This window comes from Dendrobates tinctorius, unplaced genomic scaffold (genome assembly GCF_039654945.1).
Source record: "Dendrobates tinctorius isolate UK_male_01 unplaced genomic scaffold, ASM3965494v1 ptg000097l, whole genome shotgun sequence".
Lineage (NCBI taxonomy): Eukaryota > Metazoa > Chordata > Amphibia > Anura > Dendrobatidae > Dendrobates > Dendrobates tinctorius.
The window spans coordinates 24,166,473-24,189,032 of NW_027361765.1; the positions used below are offsets into that span (position 1 = coordinate 24,166,473).

The 22,560-nt window shown below is 45.4% G+C and overlaps 1 protein-coding gene across 2 annotated transcripts in view; it reads right to left on the reverse strand.

Annotated features, from left to right (window-relative positions):
• LIPC (lipase C, hepatic type) overlaps positions 1-22,560 on the reverse strand; it is a 406,391-nt gene that overhangs the window by 51,293 nt on the left and 332,538 nt on the right. For both annotated transcript variants that reach the window (XM_073586971.1, XM_073586972.1), the window contains exon 8: positions 17,688-17,930. In XM_073586971.1, coding sequence (XP_073443072.1) covers positions 17,688-17,930 — 243 coding nt within the window. The remainder of the gene's footprint in view (positions 1-17,687; positions 17,931-22,560) is intronic.

Here is a 22,560-nt window from a genome sequence, read left to right on the forward strand (position 1 = left end):
ACGCCCATGCTTGAGGGTCCCCACTCAGTAATGATAACACCAGACCCACCCGCTGAGCCTCATTACCTGAGGAGACCGGGCGCATGCGAAAGTATAACTTGCAGGCCTCCCGAAAGATGACAAATTTGCTGCGTTCCCCAGAAAATCAACCAAACATCCCACCTGATTTCCAGCTAGATTAACCCCAGATAACCTGAATAAAATCAAGCCGGCGCCACTGAGGCTATAGTGGACGGAGATGGAACTACCGCTGCCTGCCGGACGCTGAGGTGTGAATAGCGTCCGACATGACAGCGCCCAAACAGTGGTTCCCCCCCACACATGGGGTACCAATGTACTCAGGAGAAATTGGACCACAAAAGTTGTTGTGCAATTTGTTCTGTTAGCCTTGTGAAAATAAAAAATAGCCGGCTAAAAAATAATTTTTGAGAAAAAAAAAAAGATTTTTTATTTTCACTGCTCTGTGATATAAACTTCTGAGACGCACTTGAGGGTTCAAAGTACTCACCACACATCTAGATAAGTTCCTTGGGGGGGTCTAGTTTCCAAAATGGGGTCACTTGTGGGGGAGCTCCAATGTTTAGGCACACAGGGCTCTCCAAACGCGACATGGTGTCTGCTAACGATTGGAGCTAATTTTCCATTCAAAAGTCAAATGGTGCTCCTTCCCTTCCGGGCCCTGCCGTGCGTCCAGACAGTGTTTTATGACCACATATGAGGTATCGGTGTACTCAGGAGAAATTGCCCAACAAATTTTAGGATCCATTTTATCCTGTTGCCCATGTGAAAATGAAAAAACTGAGTCTAAAAGAAAATTTTTGTGAAAAAGTCTTTTTTTTTTTTACAGATCAATTTGTGAAGCACCTGGGGGTTCAAAGTGCTCACTATGCATCTAGATAAGTTACTTGGAGGGCCTAGTTTGCAAAATGGGGTCACTTGTGGGGGAGCTCCAAAGTTTACGCACACAGGGACTCTCCAAACGCAACATGGCATCCCATGTTACCCATGTTAAAATGAAAAAATTGATGCTAAAAGAAAATTTTAGTTAGAAAAATTAAAATGTCCATTTTTAACTTCCATGTTGCTTTAGTTCCTGTGAAGCACCTGAAGGGTTAATATTCTTCTTGAATATAGTTTTGAGTAACTTGAGGGGTGCAGTTTTTAGAATGGTGTCACTTTTGGGTATTTTCTGCCATATAGACCCCTCAAAGTTACTTCAAATGTGAGGTGGTCCCTAAAAAAAATGGTTTTGTAAATTTTGTTGTAAAAATGAGAAATCACTGGTCAACTTTTAACCCTTATAACTTCCTAACAAAAAAAAAATGTATCCAAAATTGTGCTGATGTAAAGTAGACATGTGGGAAATGTTATTTATTAACTATTTTGTGTCACATAACTCTCTGGTTTAACAGAATAAAAATAAAAAATTTGAAAATTGCAAAATTTTCAAAATTTTCGCCAAATTTCCACTTTTTCACAAATAAACGCAGAAATTATCCATCTAAATTTACCACTAACATGAAGCCTAATATGTCACGAGAAAACAATCCCAGAATCGCTAGGATGCGTTGAAGCGCTCCTGAGTTATTACCTCATAAAGGGACACTGGTCAGAATTACAAAAAATGGCCAGTTCACTAAGGTCAAAATATAGGCTGGGTCATGAAGGGGTTAAACAGGACTGTGACCATCTCTCTTGCTACCTAAAATTTCAAACTTGCATGAAGGACTGTGATACCATCGCTATGGACTATATATTGTGAAGTGAATACAGTAAAGACTCCCTTTGATTACGTTAATACCCTTGTCAGCATTGATACTTGACACTGTGCACACACACACTAAGAGTCTGTAAGGGCTCTGTGTGAGGGACACAGGGCTAGTATGCCACAACATCACCTGTGACATTCCTAGTTTCTTTATTTTTGGTCGGCCCTGGCACCTATAACATCTAGTTCCCCCATGAGCACTGCAACCCAGTTTTATAGAGCTGGTGGCTCAGGTTACGGCGATACCAAATATGTGTACTTTTATTGTTTTTTTTATTTACATAAATGTATTTATTGGTAAAAAAAAATTTTTTCTTTATTTGACGATTTAAAAAAATTTTTTTTTTACACATTATAATTAGTGATGAGTGAGTATACTCATTGCTCAGGTTTTCCTGAGCATGCTCGGTTGTCCTCCGAGTATTTTGGCGTGCTCGGATATTTTGTTTTTGTCGACGCAGCTGCATGATTTGCGGCTGCTAGACAGCCTGAATACATGTGGGAATTGCCTGTGTTAGGGAATCCTCTAATTAGTGACGAGTATACACGCTTATCACTAATTATAATATATTTAATTTAACTTTATTACATTGTCCCAGTATGGGGCATTACTGTTTTACAGCTGTTCGCTGATCTGACACTCTGCACAGCAGGGACAAGCAGGGAAGGAGGAATGCTCTGATGGAAGCGCACAGGGAGCCCCCTCCCTGCGTGATGCTTCTCTATTCCATTGTCACTACTGACAGCGGCATCAGAGGGGTTAAATGCCCATGGTTGGTGCTAGCACTAATAATAGGCATTGTTGCGGGGTGTCAGTTGTCATATACAGCTTACACCCATGCATGATCACCGCGTTGCTCAGTTTGAAGCTGCGTGATTGCAGCGCAATACTAGTACTGAGGCTGGCGCGAATGCACCTCCCGCAGAGCCGTACTAGTACGGCTCATGTCACAAAAGGGGTTAAAACATGAAAATTTATGAATCCAGAAATCCTCAGTGCAGTCAAGAAAGCCATCAATTTCTTTGATGAAACTGGATTTCATGATGACCATCCCAGGAAGGGAAGGCCAAGAATTACTGCTGCTGCAGAGAATGTTTGTCGGCGTTACCAGCCGTAGAAACTGTAACTTGATAGGCACATCTCAACTGACCAGATAAGGCTGCAAGAAACAGGTCTTTATGGTCGAATTGCTGCAACAAGTCCACTATTGAGGGCACCAGGGGCAGACACTGACAGCTTGGGGCCCCTGTGCAAGAAATGTGTCTGGGCCCCCCTCCTTTTATGGCATCAAAGATATATATAGATATATCTATATATGTGTGTGTGTGTGTGTATATATATATATATATATATATATATATATATACACACACACACACTGCGTGCAGAATTATTAGGCAAGTTGTATTTGAGTGGATTCTTTTTATTATTGAACAACAACTATGTTCTCAATCAACCCAAAAGACTCATAAATATCAAAGCTTAATATTTTTGGAAGTTGGAGTGTTTTTTTTTTTAGATTTGGCTATCTTAGGAGGATATCTGTTTTTTCAGGTAACTATTACTGTGCAAAATTATTAGGCAACTTAACAAAAACCAAATATATACCCATCTCACTTGTTTATTTTCACCAGGTAAACCAATATAACACAAAATTTAGAAATAAACATTTCTGACATTCAAAAACAAAATCAGTGACCAATATAGCGACCTTTCTTTACGATGACACTGAAAAGTCTTCCAGCCATAGATTCTGTCAGTTGCTTGATCTGTTTACGATCAACATTGCGTGCAGCAGCCACTACAGCCTCCCAGACACTGTTCCGAGAGGTGTACTGTTTTCCCTCCTTGTAGATCTCACATTTTATGAGGGACCACAGGTTCTCTATGGGGTTCAGAACAGGTGAACAAGGGGGCCATGTCATTATTTTTTCTTCTTTTAGACCTTTACTGGGCAGCCACACTGTGGAGTATTTGGATGCATGTGATGGAGCATTGTCCTGCATGAAAATCATGTTTTTCTTGAACGATACCGACTTCTTCCTGTACCACTGATTGAAGAAGGTGTCTTCCAGAAACTGGCAGTAGGTCTGGGAGTTGAGATTCACTCCATCCTCAACCTGAAAAGGTCCCACAAGTTCATCTTTGATACCAGCCCATACCAGTACCCCACCTCCACCTTGCTGGCGTCTGAGTTGGAGTGGAGCTCTCTGCCCTTTAATGATCCAGCCTCGGGCCCATTCATCTGGCCCATCAAGAGTCACTCTCATCAGTCCATAAAACCTTAGAAAAATCAGTCTTATGATATTTCTTGGCCCAGTCTTGATGTTTTATCTTATGTTTCTTGTTCAAAGGTGGTCATTTTTCAACCTTCCTTACCTTGGCCATGTCCCTAAGTATGGCACACCTTGTGCTTTTTGATACTCCAGTAACGTTGCAGCTCTGAAATATGGCAAAACTGGTGGCAAATGGCATCTTGGCAGCTTCACGCTTAATTTTCCTCAATTCATGGGCAGCTATTTTGCGCCTTTTTTTATCAACACGCTTCTTGCGACCCTGTTGGCTATTTGCCATGAAACGCTTGATTGTTCGGTGATCACGCTTCAAAAGTTTGGCAATTTCAAGACTGCTGCATCCCTCTGCAAGACATCTCACAATATTTGACTTTTCAGAGTCCGTAAAATCTTTCTTCTGACCCATTTTGCCAAATGAAGTTGCCTAATAATTAAGCACACCATATATCCCTCTGCTTGCTGTCTTCTGCAACATATTCAAATGGTACAACTTCCCACCTCTGATTGCTGTCTCATCTGCTGCAATAGACTCTAATGACTCTAATGGTAAAAATTCCCTCTGCTTGCTGTCTGCTGTGTCATCTGCTGCTTTAGCATCTAGAAACATATTTTAATGTGTCTGCTAATTCATTGTTATAAATCATTTGGTGCATTGTACTTAAAACTCACTGCTGCATTTCCATGACTGGGATCAGTGTAGATCTTATCTGGTGGAGGTGTTAAAATAGATGTTGCCAGGCTGAATGTCTTTGATCATCACTAGTGTTGAGCATTCCGATACCGCAAGTATCGGGTATCGGCCGATACTTGCTGTATCGGAATTCCGATACCGACTTCCGATATTTTTTCAATATCGGAATTCGGCATCGGAATCGGAAGTTCAGTTGATTGACAGCCTGACGTCATCATGATGCGCGGTGTGTGCGCATCATGATGCGCTGTCATTTCGGGCCTTCCGGGGGTCTCTGCCGGCCTGCCGGGGGGCTGTGCCGGCCTGCCGGGGGGGCTGTGTGGACTGCCCGGGGTCTGTACCGGCCTGCCGGGGGGCTGTGCCGGCCTGCCGGTGGTCTGTGCACCCTGTGGGGGTCTGTACCGGCCTGCCGGGGGGCTGTGCCGGCCTGCCGGTGGTCTGTGCACCCTGTGGGGGTCTGTACCGGCCTGCCGGGGGGCTGTGCCGGCCTGCCGGTGGTCTGTGCACCCTGTGGGGGTCTGTACCGGCCTGCCGGGGGGCTGTGCCGGCCTGCCGGGGGGCTCTGCTGATGTCCGGGGGTCTGTGCAAGCATCGTCCGATGGGACTACAAGTCCCATCGGACGATGCCTGCTACCATGACAGTGATTGACACATTAGCCAATGATGGGACAGTAGTAGTCCCATCATCCGGCTAATGTGTTAAATGTTAAAAAAAAAAAAATACTACATACATACTACATGCATGCTACATACATACTACATGCTACATACATACTACATATATACTACATACATACTACATACATGCTACATACATGCTGCATGCTACATACATACTATATACATACTACATACATACTACATGCATGCTACATGCATGCTACATGCATACTACATGCATGCTACATACATACTACATGCATGCTACATACATACTACATGCATGCTACATACATACTACATGCATGCTACATACCACATACTACATACTACATATATACTACATGCATGCTACATACATACTACATGCTACATACATACCACATACATGCTACATACATACTACATATATACTACATACATACTACATACATACTACATACATACTACATGCATACTACATACATACTACATGCATGCTACATGCATGCTACATGCATGCTACATACATACTACATGCTACATACATACCACATACATACTACATACTACATATATACTACATGCATGCTACATACATACTACATGCTACATACATACTACATGCTACATACATACCACATACATGCTACATACATACTACATATATACTACATACATACTACATACATACTACATGCATACTACATGCATACTACATGCATACTACATGCATGCTACATACATACTACATGCTACATACATACCACATACATACTACATACATACTACATGCTACATACATACTACATATATACTACATGCATGCTACATACATACTACATGCATGCTACATACATACTACATGCTACATACATACCACATACATACTACATACATACTACATACTACATATATACTACATGCATGCTACATACATACTACATGCTACATACATACTACATGCTACATACATACCACATACATGCTACATACATACTACATATATACTACATACATACTACATACATACTACATGCATACTACATGCATACTACATGCATACTACATGCATACTACATGCATGCTACATGCATGCTACATGCATGCTACATACATACTACATGCTACATACATACCACATACATACTACATACATACTACATGCTACATACATACTACATATATACTACATGCATGCTACATACATACTACATGCTACATACATACCACATACATACTACATACATGCTACATACATACTACATATATACTACATGCATGCTACATACATACTACATATATACTACATGCATGCTACATACATACTGCATGCTACATACATACCACATACATACTACATACATACTACATGCTACATACATACCACATATATACTACATACATACAATACATTCATACAATACATACATAGACATACAGTACATATAACATAGAGTAACATACTTACCAATACTTGTCACATTGTTCCCCGAAGCTATTGTCTTTTCCGGAATAAATATTAACATAACAAACCACAAAAATACTCACCCACGATCCGAAGCAGTCCACGAGTGTGTCCCACGACGATCTTGGGTAGAGAACTGCAGCATCAAATGATGCTGCCGTTCTCTACGGGCTGCAGGAATCCAATGACGGAAGGTAGGTATCCTTCCGCACTGTATTCCTCCGCCACTTAAAAAAAAAAAAAAGTCCCTAGTCTCACTTTATGCCATTGCTGCGTGGGAATTTCCCACACAGCAATGGCATAAAGTGAGACTAGGGACTTTTTTTTTTTTTAAGTGGCGGAGGAATACAGTGCGGAAGGATACCTACCTTCCGTCATTGGATTCCTGCAGCCCGTAGAGAACGGCAGCATCAGCTGATGCTGCAGTTCTCTACCCAAGATCGTCGTGGGACACACTCGTGGACTGCTTCGGATCGTGGGTGAGTATTTTTGTGGTTTGTTATGTTAATATTTATTCCGGAAAAGACAATGGCTTCGGGGAACAATGTGACAAGTATTGGTAAGTATGTTACTCTATGTTATATGTACTGTATGTCTATGTATGTATTGTATGAATGTATTGTATGTATGTAGTATATATGTGGTATGTATGTAGCATGTAGTATGTATGTAGTATGTATGTAGCATGCATGTAGCATGCAGTATGTATGTAGCATGCATGTAGCATGCAGTATGTATGTAGCATGCATGTAGTATATATGTAGTATGTATGTAGCATGCATGTAGTATATATGTATGAATGTATGTAGCATGTAGTATGTATGTAGTATGTATGTGGTATGTATGTAGCATGTAGTATGTATGTAGTATGTATGTAGCATGCATGTAGTATGTATGTAGTATGTATGTAGTATATATGTAGTATGTATGTAGCATGTAGTATGTATGTAGCATGCATGTAGTATATATGTAGTATATATGTAGCATGTAGCATGTATGTAGTATGTATGTGGTATGTATGTAGCATGTAGTATGTATGTAGCATGCATGTAGTATATACGTAGTATGTATGTAGCATGTAGTATGTATGTAGCATGCATGTAGTATATATGTAGTATGTATGTAGCATGTAGTATGTATGTAGCATGCATGTAGTATATATGTAGTATGTATGTAGCATGCATGTAGTATATATGTAGTATGTAGTATGTAGTATGTATGTAGCATGCATGTAGTATATATGTAGTATGTAGCATGTAGTATGTATGTAGCATGCATGTAGCATGTACTATGTATGTAGCATGCATGTAGTATATATGTGTTATGTATGTAGCATGTAGCATGCATGTAGTATGTAGTATGTATGTAGTATATATGTGGTATGTATGTAGCATGCAGTATGTATGTAGCATGCATGTAGTATATATGTAGTATGTATGTTGCATGTAGTATTTATGTAGTATGAATGTAGCATGTATGTAGCATGTATGTAGTATGTAGTATGAATGTAGCATGTATGTAGTATGAATGTAGCATGTATGTAGCATGTAATTTTTTTTTTTTTTTTTTACATTCAACACATTAGCCGGATGATAGGACTACTACTGTCCCATCATTGGCTAATGTGTCAATCACTGTCATGGTAGCAGGCATCGCCCGATGGGACTTGTAGTCCCATCGGACGATGCCTGCACAGACCCCCGAAGCCTGCACAGACCACCGGCAGGCCGGCACAGCCCCCCGGAGCCTGCACAGCCCCCCCGGCAGGCCGGCACAGCCCCCCGGCAGGCCGGCACAGCCCCCCGGAGCCTGCACAGCCCCCCGGCAGGCCGGCACAGCCCCCCGGCAGGCCGGCACAGCCCACCGGAGCCTGCACAGACCACCGGCAGGCCGGCACAGCCCCCGGGCAGGCCGGCACAGACCACCGGAGCCTGCACAGACCCCCTGGCAGGCCGGCACAGCCCCCCGAAAGGCCCGTACAGACCCCAGAGAGGCTGTACAAGGGCAGGAAAGGGTTTTTCTTATTCCGATACCGGAAGTCCCATAGACTTGAATGGGACTTCCGGTATCGGAATCGGCGATACCGATACTTTTTTTAAAGATCGGCCGATACCATCCGATACGATACTTTGAAGTATCGGACGGTATCGCTCAACTCTAATCATCACCAATCCCCCCTCCATCACAACTCATAGACATCAGCTCCTCTCTCTTTCCTTCTCCCATGTACAGCTCCCATGCACTTCTCACCTTCTTAAAAAACCTCCGCCCATCTTGCCCAAACACACTGCACAAAAAATCTTCATACAATTCCAAAAACTACTTGCTCTTTATCTTCCTGCTCCTACTGATTTCAGGGGACATCTCCCCCCAACCCCGGTCCACCATCCCCCAACCTCATCCCCTACCCTACCTCACATCGAAACCTTCATAATCTTACTAATATTATTTGCACTCCTTCATCTCCTTCTTTCAATTGTGCCCTTTGGAATCCACGGTCTGTATGCAACAAGCTTCCTTTCCTACACAATTACTTTCTGAAAAACTCTCTGAATCTGTTGGCCCTCACGGAAACCTGGATTCAGGATTCTGACACTGTCTCTCCTGCTGCCATTTCCCATGGTGGCTTACAATTCTCCCATTCCCCGAGACCGACAAACAGACCTGGTGGTGGAGTCGGCATACTCCTGTCCCCACAATGCACTTTCCAGGTCATCCCCCCAGTTCCATCACTCTCATTCCCTTCTTTTGAAGTCCACACCATCAGGCTCTTTCGTCCCCTCTCCCTCAGAGTAGCGGTCATATACCGGCCCCCAGGCTCACCCACCCACTTCCTGGACCATTTCTCTGCCTGGCTGCCGCACTTCATGTCCTTAGAACTACCAACCCTTATCCTGGGAGACTTTAACATCCCCATTAACAACCCTACTTCCACATCTGCATCCCAGCTTCTATCACTAACCACTTCTCTAGGCCTCTCTCAGCTCTCAACCTCTGAAACACACAAAGACGGTAACACCCTGGACCTGGTTTTCGCCGGGCTCTGCTCAATCTCCTACCTAGATAACTCACCGCTTCCCCTCTCTGACCACAACATTCTCTCCTTTACACTCACAAATCCTCGCTCACCCCAGCACCCTCCTACCTACCATTCAGTCAGAAATCTACAAGCCATTAACCCTCATACACTTTCAGACTCCCTACACTCATCACTGTCCCCAATCTCTTCTTTGTCCTGTCCTGATCTGGCTGTACATCACTTCAATGACACTCTTAGAAGCACCCTTGACCAAGTAGCTCCCCTCACCCTCAGAACCTCCAAACACAGAGTTAAACAGCCCTGGCTCACATCGCAAACCCGATTTCTCCAGCGATGCTCTAGGTGTGCTGAACGCTTATGGAGGAAAACACGCACACCAGAAGACTTCATACACTTCAAATTTATGTTAAGGACATATAACTCTGCCCTTCACCTCGCCAAACAGACCTACTTCACCACCCTGATCTCCTCACTATCCAACAACCCCAAGAAACTTTTTGACACCTTTCACTCCCTCCTCAGGCCAAAAGCACAAGCCCCTATCACAGACATTTGCGCTGATGACCTGGCCTCCCACTTTATAGAGAAAATAGACAATATCTGTCAGGAAACCCGCTCCCAATCACCAAGTTCAGTGACTCCCATCCCTCCCTGCATTTCCCCTGGCTCACTCTCCACATTTGCTCCCATCACAGAAGAAGTCGTCTCCAGGCTCCTCTCCTCTTCTTGTCCGACTACATGCACAACCGACCCCATTCCCTCACATCTCCTCCAGTCTCTCTCCCCAGTCGTCACAACTCACCTAACTACAATCTTTAATCTCTCCCTCTCCTCTGGCATTTTCCCCTCCTCCTTCAAACACTCTATCATTACTCCATTACTAAAGAAACCCACCCTCGACCCATCCTGCACAAACAACTACAGACCAGTCTCCAATCTCCCCTTCATCTCTAAACTCTTGGAGCGCCTGATATACTCACGCCTTACCCGTTACCTCTCCACTCACTCCCTTCTAGACCCTTCACAGTCCGGTTTCCGCCCCCTACATTCGACAGAAACTGCACTCATCAAAGTGACCAATGACCTTCTGACAGCAAAACGTAATGGTGACCACTCTCTGCTCATTCTTCTCGACCTTTCTGCAGCTTTCGACACTGTTGACCATCCTCTCCTACTGTCTAGGCTCCAGTCACTAGGCATTAAGGACAATGCTCTTTCCTGGTTCTCCTCCTATCTTTCCGACCGCTCCTTCAGTGTTCTGTTTTCTGGCTCCACTTCATCTCCTCTTCCTCTCACTGTTGGGGTACCTCAGGGCTCAGTCCTTGGCCCCCTTCTCTTCTCTCTTTATACGGCCCCAATTGGACAGATCATCAGCAGATTTGGCTTTCAGTACCACCTTTATGCTGATGACACACAACTGTACACATCATCCCCTGACCTTACCTCCGCTGTACTACAGAACGCCACTGACTGTCTGTCTGCAGTCTCCAACATCATGTCTGCTCTCTATCTGAAACTCAACCTCTCCAAAACTGAACTTCTTCTGCTCCCACCATCTACTAACCTCCCTAAATCTGACATTTCCCTCTCTGTGGGTGGCACCATAATAACATCCCGACAGCAGGCGCGCTGTCTGGGTGTTATGTTCGACTCCTATCTCTCCTTCACCTCCCATATACAATCTCTTGCCCGCTCATGCCGCTTACACCTAAAGAACATCTTTAGAATCCGCCCTTTTCTCACCATGGAAACAACAAAAACTCTCACTGTCGCCCTGATCCACTCCCGCCTGGACTACTGTAATGCTCTATTAATTGGCCTCCCTCTCACTCGACTCTCCCCTCTCCAGTCTATCCTTAATGCAGCAGCCAGGGTTGTCCATCAGGCTAATCGTTACTCAGACGCGTCCGCTCTTCGCCAGTCGTTACACTGGCTGCCAGTTCATTACAGGGTACAATTCAAAGTACTTGATCTCACCCACAAAGCTCTCCACAGTGCGGCACCCCCTTATATCTCCTCCCTCATTTCTGTCTATCGGCCTAACCGACCGCTGCGCTCTGCAAATGACTTTCGACTAACCTCTGCCCTAATCCGTACCTCCCACTCCCGACTCCAAGACTTCTCCCGTGCTGCGCCAATCCTCTGGAATGCTCTACCCCAAGATATTAGGACCATCCACAATTTGCATAGTTTTAGGCACTCGCTCAAAACACATTTGTTCAGAGCGGCCTATCACATTCAGTAATCAAAGTCATGTTATGTTTGTGTGTTTAGCCCATTCACTATCTCCATCTAACCCCCACCCCCTGAAGATGGCTGGACCGTCATTGTAAATACATCATTGTAAATACAAACCTGTGCTTTGTATCTCCCCCCACCTCATTGTAGATTGTAAGCTCCACAAGCAGGGTCGTCTTATTTCGCTTTAATTATTGTATTGTTAACGTTGTTACTTATGACTGTTGTGTTTGAAACTGTTCAACTGTAAAGAGCTGCGGAATATGTTGGCGCTATATAAATAAAGATTATTATTATTATTATTATATAGGGTGTTGATGTCATTAGACCACACCCCTTCTCATTACAGAGATGCAAATCACCTGATTTACATAATTGGCAGTTGGCTTTCAAGCCTATACAGCTTGGAGTAGGACAATATGTATAAAAAGGATAATGTGATCAAAATACTAATTTGCCTAATAATTCTGCACACAGTGTATATAGCCACACACACATACATGTATATATATTACATAGTCTCCTTTATTATGTATATTGCTGTACCTTTTACAGTGCCCTCTCGTTATGTACAGTACTGTCCCTTGCATATTGGATTATATAGAGCCCTGTTTTTTATTACATACCATCCTGTCTTGTTAGCTGTATAATGCAATGATGGCTGATGGAGCATGGGAAAGCTTCCTTTCTAATGGAGGAGCTGATGGACTGGAAGTTTGGTCACCGGCTCCTCGATCAGCAGTCATTTTATATCTAAAAAGAGAGGGGACTATGCAATAAAATAGGGTGCTGTGAATAACAAAATTAACAAGAATACACTATGTAAGAGACAGCACTATACATAAAAGCAGAGGAAGCTATATAATAAGGGACGGCACCATATATAACTAGAGAGGATGGTACGTAATAAGGGATGGTGTTATACATGATAAAAGGAAACTATGTAGCTAAGGATGGTGTTATACAGAATTAGTGAGCATACTATATACTAAGGGACTGTGTTAGACATAGTGAGTACACTATATACTAAGGGACTGTGTTAGACATAGTGAGTACACTATATACTAAGGGACTGTGTTAGACATAATAAGCAATAATAATGTCTTCCTCCACCTCCCCCTGTTCCTAAGGCCATTATTGGTCCCCCTTCCTCCCATCCCAATCCCCACACCCCTCATTGTCCTCCTCCCCTCGCATCCCATTATTGTCCTCTCCCCCACCCCATCATTGCCCTCTTCACCAACTCCATCATTTTCTTCTCCCCCACCACTATCTTTGCTTTCTCCCCCTCCACTCCCATCATTGCCCATTCCACCACCTCCATCATTTCCTCTTCCTCCACCACCCCCATTATTGCCCTTTCCACCACCACCATCATTGCATTCTCCCCCACCACCCCATCATTTATTTTTACCCCACCACCCTATCATTGCCTTCTCCATCACCCCATCACTGCCTTCTGCCCATCACTGCCTTCTCCCCATCACCCCATCATTGCCTTCTCCATCACCCCATCACTGCCTTCTGTCCATCACTCCCATCATTGCCTTCTCCCCATTACTACCATCATTGCCTGCTCCATCACTCCCATCATTGCCTTCTCCCCATCACGGCCTTCTCTCCATCACTCCCATCATTGCCTTCTCCCCATCACCCCCATCATTGCCTTCTCCATCACCCTATCACTGCCTTCTCTCCATCACTCCCATCATTGCCTTCTCACCATCACTCCCATGATCCCATCAATGCCTTCTCTCCATCACCCCCATCATGGCCTTCTCCCATTACCCTCTCATGGCCTTCTCCCATCATTCCACGCATCATGGCCTTCTCCTCATGTCACCATCTCCTCCAGGGCCAGGCTCCACCTACACACACACACACACAGACACACACAGACATACACACACACCACCTCTCTTCTCTCATCTGTCCGCAGCATCGCCCGCGCTTCCTCGCTCTGAAACAGCAGCAGCCGCTGAATGATGTGTCATTCAGCTGCGCTGCTCTCTGTGTCAGAGACAGGAAGCACGGGTGGCGGGTAGGAAGCAGGATGGATCCTTGCAGCTCCGCTCCTGCAATTGCAGGCAGCGGAGCTGCTTGGATCGCTCCCTGCCCCCGGAGAAACCGGCCAGATTGCCCTCATCATTAGCCGCCTTGCAGGGCCCCCTGGAGGCTCTGGGCCCCGGTGCAGTCGCACCGGTTGAACTGGCGGTATGTCCGCCCATGGAGGACACATATTTCGGCCATGCACACAAAAGCGAGACATTAGATCTGAAGCAATCAGTGCCATGGAGTGATACGTCAAAATTTGAGATTGTTGTTACTATTCGCCAAGGCTGTTACCAAAACGGAGAGGAATGCTGCATCCGATGACATGGCCTCCACAATCATCTGACCTCAACCTAATTGAGATTGTTTGGGATGAGTTGGACTGCAGAGTGAAGTCAAAGTGCTCAGCACTTCTGGAAAAGATTATTGGAAAGCCCATTCAGATGAGCTGTTTCAGAGAATGCCAATGGTGTGTAAAGATGTTATCAGTATAAAAAATGGGTGCTTTGAGGAACCTATGGTTAACACATATTCTGGTTATTTTACCAAGTTTTTCTTTTCTTCTTGTTTCCATGTGTCCCTTTGTGGTTTTGTTGTATTTAATGTGAATCTACAATGTGCAAATTACAATAAGAACAAGGAAAACAATTGCATGAACAGCTGTATCCAAACTTTTGAGTGCTATATTTAAATGGTAAATGGTAAAATCAATTGTAATATGTATAATACAAGGTTTAACTCTATTATGCGATATATATTTGAGCTCTACTCAGAGATCACTCGGGTGAGAGTTACTTTGAATGTGCCATCTCACTGGGTCACAATTTCACCAATTCCTATCTAGAATCACCATCTTGAGGAATTCTGCCTCACTCTATTGGCTGCTGGTATGATAGTCTGAAATATATTTACTGAAGCATATGGTGAAATTCTCTTTGAATATTAACATTTCAGCCGATAATTTGTTTTCCGAGACAGCTGGCACACTACCACCCTTGTCTTGTACATGTGAAATATTATCTGTGACATTTACAAGAAGATAAAAAATATGATGCACAAAGGCAGCTGGTTTTGATGTCTAAAAAAGCTGTATTTTCGGGCAGCAAATAAGTTCAAGTCTCACTATCATCATTTTTTAAAGGTTATTTATGGAGCAGTTTGTAGAATTCTTTCAGAATTCTTCCTCATGAGCATACATAGTCTGTCGGCAGTCAGCTTAAATTTGTCAGTGAATGAGTCCACATATGTATCTAACCACAACGTGGCATACAAATACGATGGTTCAGGCAGAGGGAGTTGTATCTTCATGTTCGATGCTCTAGGAGTGCTGAACGCCGAAGGAGAAAAACCCACACACCAGAAGACTTCATCCACTTCAAATTTATGGTAAGAACCTACTTCACCACCCTGATCTCCTCACTAGCCAACAACCCCAAGAAACTTTTTGACACCTTTCACTCCCTCCTCAGGCCAAAAGCACAAGCCCCTATCACAGACATTTGAGTGGATGACCTTGCCTCCCACCTTATAGAGAAAATAGATATCTGTCAGGAATTCTGCTCCCAACCACCAAGTGCTGTGACTCCAATCCCTCCCTGCATTTCCCCTGGCTCATTTTCCAGATTTGATCCCATCACAGAAGAAGTATCCAGACTCCTCTCATCTTCTTGTTTGACTACATGCACTACTGACCCCATTCCCTCACATCTCCTCCAGCCTCTCTCTCCAGTCGTCACAGCTCACCTAACTACAATCTTTAATCTCCCTCTCTCCTCGGGCATTTTCCCATCATCCTTCAAACACTCTATCGTTACTCCATTACTAAAGAAACCCGCTCTTGACCCATCTTGCACAAACAAGTGCAGACCATCTCTAAACTTTTGGAGGGCCTAGTCTACTCCCGCCTTACCCGTTACCTCTCCACTCACTCCCTCCTAGAACCTTCACAGTCCAGCTTCCGCCCCCTACATTCAACTGAAACTGCACTCAAAGTTACCAATGACCTTCTGACAGCAAAATGTAACAGTGACCACTCTCTGCTCATTCTTCTCGACCTTTCTGCAGCTTTCGAAACTGTTGACCACTGTCTCCTACTCTCTAGGCTCCAGGCATTAGGCATTAAAGACACCGCTCTCTCCTGGTTCTCTTCCTATCTTTCTGACCGCTCCTTCAGTGATTTGTTCGCTGGCTCCACGTCATCTCCTCTTCCTCTCGCTGTCATGGTACCTCAGGGCTCAGTCCTTGGCCACCTTCTCTTCTCTCTCTACACGTCCCCAATTGGACAGGCCATCAGCAGATTTGGCTTTCAGTACCATCTTTATGTTGATGACACACAACTATACAAGTCAGCCCCCGACCTTACCCCCGTGGTACTACAGAACGCCAGTGACTGTCTGTTTTCAGTCTCCAACATCATGTCCGCTCTCTTTCTGAAACGTAACCTCTCAAAAACTGAACTTCTCCTGCTCCCGCCGTCTACTAACCTCCCTAAATCTGACATTTCCCTCTCTGTGGGTGGCACCATAATAACACCCCGGCAGCAGGCGTTCTGTCTGGGTGTTGTTTGGCATCAATCTCTCCTTCACATCCCATATACAATCTCTTGCCCGCTCTTGTCGCTTACACCTAAAGAACATCTCTAGAATCCACCCTTTTCTCACCATGGAAACAACAAAAACCCTCACTATCGCCTTCATCCACTCCCGCCTGGACTATTGTAATGCTCTATTAATTGGCCTCCCTGTTACTCAACTTTCCCCTCTCCAGTCCATACTTAATGCAGCAGCCAGGGTCATCCATCTGGCTAATCGGTACTCGGACGCTTCCGCTCTTCGCCAATTGTTACACTGGCTGCCCATTCATTATAGGATCCAATTCAAAGTACTTGTTCTCACCCACAAAGCTCTCCACAGTGCGGCACCCCCCTACATCTCCTCCTTCATTTCTGTCTATCGGCCTAACCGACCACTGCACTCTGCAAACGACTTTCGACTAACCGCTGCACAAATCCTCAACTCCCACTCCCGACTCCAAGACTTCTCCTGCGCTGCGCCAATCCTCTGAAATGCTCTACCCAAGAAATTAGGATTATCCACAATTTGCACAGTTTTAGGCGCTCCCTCAAAACGCATTTGTTCAGATCGGCCTATCACGTTCACTAATCAAATTCATTTTATGTGTAAGTGCGCGTGTGTAGCCCATTCACTATCTCCATCTATCCCACACTCCCTCAAGATGGCTGGGCCATCATTGTAAATACATCATTGTAAATGCACACCTGTACTTTGTATCTCCCCCACCTCATTGTAGATTGTAAGCTCTCACGAGCAGGGTCATCTCATTTTGCTTTAATTATTGTATTGTTAACTTTGTTACTTATGACTTGTGTTTTGAAACTGTTAAACTGTAAAGCGCTGCAGATTATGTTGGCGTAATATAAATAAAAATTATTATTATGTAACATGTAGAATGTGATAACACCTGCTCCATCACTTACCTTTGAATGGCATGTTTAAACGTGTCTTCAGAAAGAGACTCTGTCCTGGTCGCATTCCTTCTCTATTGATATTGTATCCCAAAACAATGCATCCACTTTTTGGACACTTCAGGCACAACCCTTTCTCAAAGCTTCTAATGTCTTTACATTCATAGCCAATAATGTGCTTATCTTCATTTAGTATGGAATCAATGAAAAGGTGAACTGACCTCTCATGAGAACATTTCACAGACTGCGTAAACCCTTTGGATAAAAATACAACATTAATAGTAAAATAGTCCTCCTAAAAGCTTAAAGCATATAAACTGCTATTTTCAGAGGAAGACTTCTACATCTCAATACACAATCTGCATCTGGGCAACTACCATGTAAAATGCCAGTGTCTTCTCATATGGCAAAGGAGCTAATGGACCCTCACAGACAGGAGAGTTGGATGACAATGCTACATCTACATCTTAGAATATTTAATATATGAAAAGTTGACACCCATGAATTACAGGCCTCTAATTTTTTAGTTTCTATCAAGTCTTGTCCTAATTGCTAAGTAGCATTATCTTGAGACCGACACATTCAAAGAAAAAAAAAGAAGAAGCTCTCTTCTAGATCAAGTGTGATATTCAGTTTTTGAGATGTTTTACCATGGTAAGGAAACCTAATCTGTTAGTTACTCACATACTTGAAAAGAGGAAGACCGGGCTGTGGGTGTTGACAGCGCACCGGGTCTGGAACTGCTGGGGCCTTGCCTTTTGTTGCAGGGGGAAGGAAATTGAGGATGGAGAGGACCAATAACCTGGAGAGAAGGGGCGTGGTAATCCAGAGAGAGACGAGATTGGAGTGTGGGAAAAGGCAGAGTTCCCGCCGCAGGGATGAGAGAGCAGGGATCTACTGCGCATGGCGGAGAGAGACAGACTGCAGAGCAGAGACCCAGGAGGACTCCCGGGTACCAGTGAGTGTGCAGAGAGACGGGCGCAGAGGGAAGCGGTGCAGCTAATAAGATACCAGAGGGTGTACCAGGAGTCGGGCGCCCCATGAAGCATTGCAGTGCGGGCATCCAGGTATTGGCGGATGCACAGGAAAGCACACGCCGAATAGAGACTTGTGCAGAGCTGCAGTCTTCGGCTCTGCAGTTCAATGGACTAGGGGCTCAGTGGGCAAAACCGGTGACCACCCGCTATCACCAGAAGCGGAACAGTGTGTTGGACGGGGAAGCCTGAAGATGCAGTATTGGCCTCCACTGGCATCCCATCACCCATCGGACTGCAAGCATGTAAAGGACCACAGAGTTAAGATAAGTTGAACCTGATAAAAAAGACTGTTGAGTAAAAAATAACCCTTACACTGTTAAAGTTGTTTAACCCTTTGTTGGCTCCCTGTGAGGAGAACCTTTATGGTGTTAATTAAACCACACCCTTATTAACCCCTGCTCTGTGCCTCTGTGTTACTTCATCAGTTTGCCTGCTTTACATTTGGCATAGTCAGCAGGATGTAGTCCTTGGACACAGATGCTGCAGACAAGTCCACTATGAGCACCCCCAGGTTCAGCTTGCCATTAGGGGCGATCCTTAGTAATCTCCCAAAGTTCACGGGGAGCAACATGATGTTGTGGGACTGGACTGAAAGGGTTAAAAGCATGCTACGGATGCACTCCATGGCTCCTGCGCTGCAGGCAGAGATAGTGTTAATGTCCCTAGACGGTGAGACCTGGTATTCCGTTACGTTTTCTCCTCCACATGAGCAGGATACGCTGGATAAGGTGGTGCAGATCTTGGAAGATATGCATGGGGATCCCAATGATGTTGGGGAGCTGCGGATGCGTTTGAATGGCCGTGTTCAGCAAGAGGGGGAGAAGGTGATGCAGTATATCAATGCATTACAGGAGGTGCGTGCGCACATTGCTAAGAGGGAAGATGTGGGGAGCATGGGAGTGGGACTCCCTGATAGGATCTCGAGAGATCAGTTTGAGTCACGTCTTAGCGTCGCGCCGCTTAAGCAGGCTTTGCGAGAACGATTGTGCACTAGCCCACGTATGACTTTTCTAGGTGTGGGAGTGGAGGCACGCGTGAGAGAACAGGAGCAGGGGGTAGTGGCCCTATTAGGGATGGTCCAGAGCAATGACGTAACCACCCTGCCACAGCCGAACCGGAGTGGGCCCGAGAGATCTGGAAAGAAATACAGGAAATGCAAAGTGAATGGTCTAGTTTTAGAAGAGCCCCCGCTCCAGTCCAACAGCCGCAGAGAGGAGCCTCCTCAACAAGAGATGGAAGTGATGCAGCGTCTTGCATGTCTGTCAGACCTCATCAGGGAATGCGACCATTTGGTGCAGAATGGGACGCGACTTGCTAGAGGTGTGGAAACACAGGACACTATGCATGAGGCTGTGCTATGGGGGCGCTCTATGCTGAACCAGACTGGGCTCGCGAATTACGGCAGAAAATGTGAGAGATTAGGGCAGAACTATGGAGCATAAAAGAAGCCCTTGCTGCTACCTTGGAATCCAATCCCATACCCCGGGTAACTTACAGCAGGAGATAAGAGAAAATAAAGGAGAGATACGGAACGTAAGAAAAACTCAAGCAGCAATCCCAGAATCTAATCCTTTATCCTGGGCTGAAGAATGATTACAGTGGGGGTATGTCTTTCCCGGAGGACAATGATACTGACCAAAGCGCCCACTAGACAGGCTCAGAAGTGAGTGTTGGAATTGTGGAAAAATGAGACACATGTCAAGGAGTTGCCCTACACAAGGCAGCCAATGACGAAGATTTGCTTACTCCTCCAACAGTCATGCCCACTGGAGAGAATGCTGCACCAGGAGGAGATGGTCCTTGGACAGGTATGCCCGCCCCCAAGGAACAGAGTGGAGAGAGAAGGTCTGCCCTTTGCAGAGTGACCATAGAGGAAGGATGGAGACCTGGAAGAAATGGAATGGTGAGCAGAGGGGAGCCTCACCCAGAGTAAGGAAGAGCCATGGCACCGTATGCTGAGTAGTGAGGAGACATCATTTGCCTGCAGCGAGATGTCTGTGCTATCTGTGCTACTCAGGAGCACAGAAGTGAATTGGGTGGAGCCGGTGTGCGCCAAGGAAGTTGAAGATGATGGCAACCCCAGTGAAGAGGCGGAGGTAGGGATCAGACCTAGTGCGCAGTCAGATGACTTAGTGGAGGAGGACATTGAATGCCATGGAGGAGAACCAGATGTTGAAATTCTGCATGAGGTGCCTGAAGTACTACTAACGAGAAAATTCAAGAGTTGCCTCAAAGTACTCAGTGTGCCCATGTGATATGTGCAGAATGATTTTTGGCAAAACATAGTGCAAGAGAGGCAGAAATTGGTGCGAAACCTGTGGGCATCTGGCCCACCTCCGAAGGACATTAAGGGGCACAAAATCTTTTCTCGCCCAAGGACTGGTGAGTTCAAAGAAGGGAGGGGTGTGGCAAGATGGATGGGAGAGACTGAGTAACTATACAAGAGCACCGCCATCCACCAGACCCAAAGTAGCTTCCCACCCCCCATCGGTCAACGAGGATTATGGCGATCAGTGCGAATGATGGCTGGAGTGCCTCCCACCTGTTATGAGCAAGATGAGCAAGCAAGATGAGCTTTTGTGAATGAATCATCCCAGAAGTTGAGAATTGTTAACGCATGGTGGAATGGCGAGTTAAAGGAGAATCAGAGTTTAAGGAGGAAGACTGGGCTGTTGATGCTGACAGAGCATCAGGTCCAGAACTGCTGGGGCCACACCTCTTGTTGCAGGGGGGAAGGAAATTGAGGTTGGAGAGGACCAATGACCTGGAGAGAGGGGGTGTGGTAAGCCAGGGAGAGACAAGAGAGTGGAGTGCAGGAAAAGGCAGAGTTTCCGCTGCAGGGAAAAGAGAGCAGGGACCTGCTGCATGCCATGGAGAGAGACAGACTGCAGAGCAGAGAACCAGGACAGGCGCAGGGGGGACTCACGGGTACCAGTGATTGTGCAGAGAGACGGCGCCGAGGGAAGCATTGCGGTGCGGCAAACCAGATACCAGGAGGTGTACGGGGAGTCGGGCGCCAAGTGAAGCATTGCGGTGCAGTCATCCAGGTATTGGCAGGTGCACAGGAAAGCACATGTCGAGTAGAGACTTGTGTAGAGCTGCACTCTTTGGCTCTGCAGTTCAATGGACTAGGGGAAAAGCGGGCAAAATCGGTGACCGCCCGCTGCCGCCAGAAGCAGGACCGTGTGTTGGGCAGGCAAGCCTGAAGACGCAACACATCCTCCGCCGGCATCATATCACCCATCGGACTGCAAGTGTGTAAAGGACTGCGGAGTCACGATAAGTTGAACCTGATAAAAAAGACTGTTGAGTTAAAAATAACCCTTAAGGCCCCATCTCACATTGCGAGATCGTTAGCGAGATCGCTGAAGCGTCACCGATTTTGTGATGCAACAGAGACCTTGCCAGCAATCTTGCTACGTGTGACACGTAGCGGCGACCAGGCCCCCGCTGCAATGTCGCTGATCATGCTCGAATGTCCAGGGCCATTTTTTGATCGCTGGTGTCCCACTGGCCAGCGCGCATTGCTGTGTTTGACACCAATGAGTGACCTCGTTAGCGACTCAGAAATCATGGACGCAGGCAGGAGTCATCAGAATCGCTACTGTGTGACAAGGTCCCAACGACCGCCGAGGTCGTTATACGGATCGCTGGATCGCTGCTGCGTCGTTGGGTAAATTTGTTTGACAGCTTACTAGCGACCATTTAGCGACACACCAGTGATCCTTACCAGGTCGTATCGTTGTCGGGATCGCTGGTGCGTTGCTAAGTGTAACGGTACCTTTACGACTCTGGGCTACTGCATCCATTTGCCTGCTTTACATAGTGTTCAGGCAAATGTTTAGAGA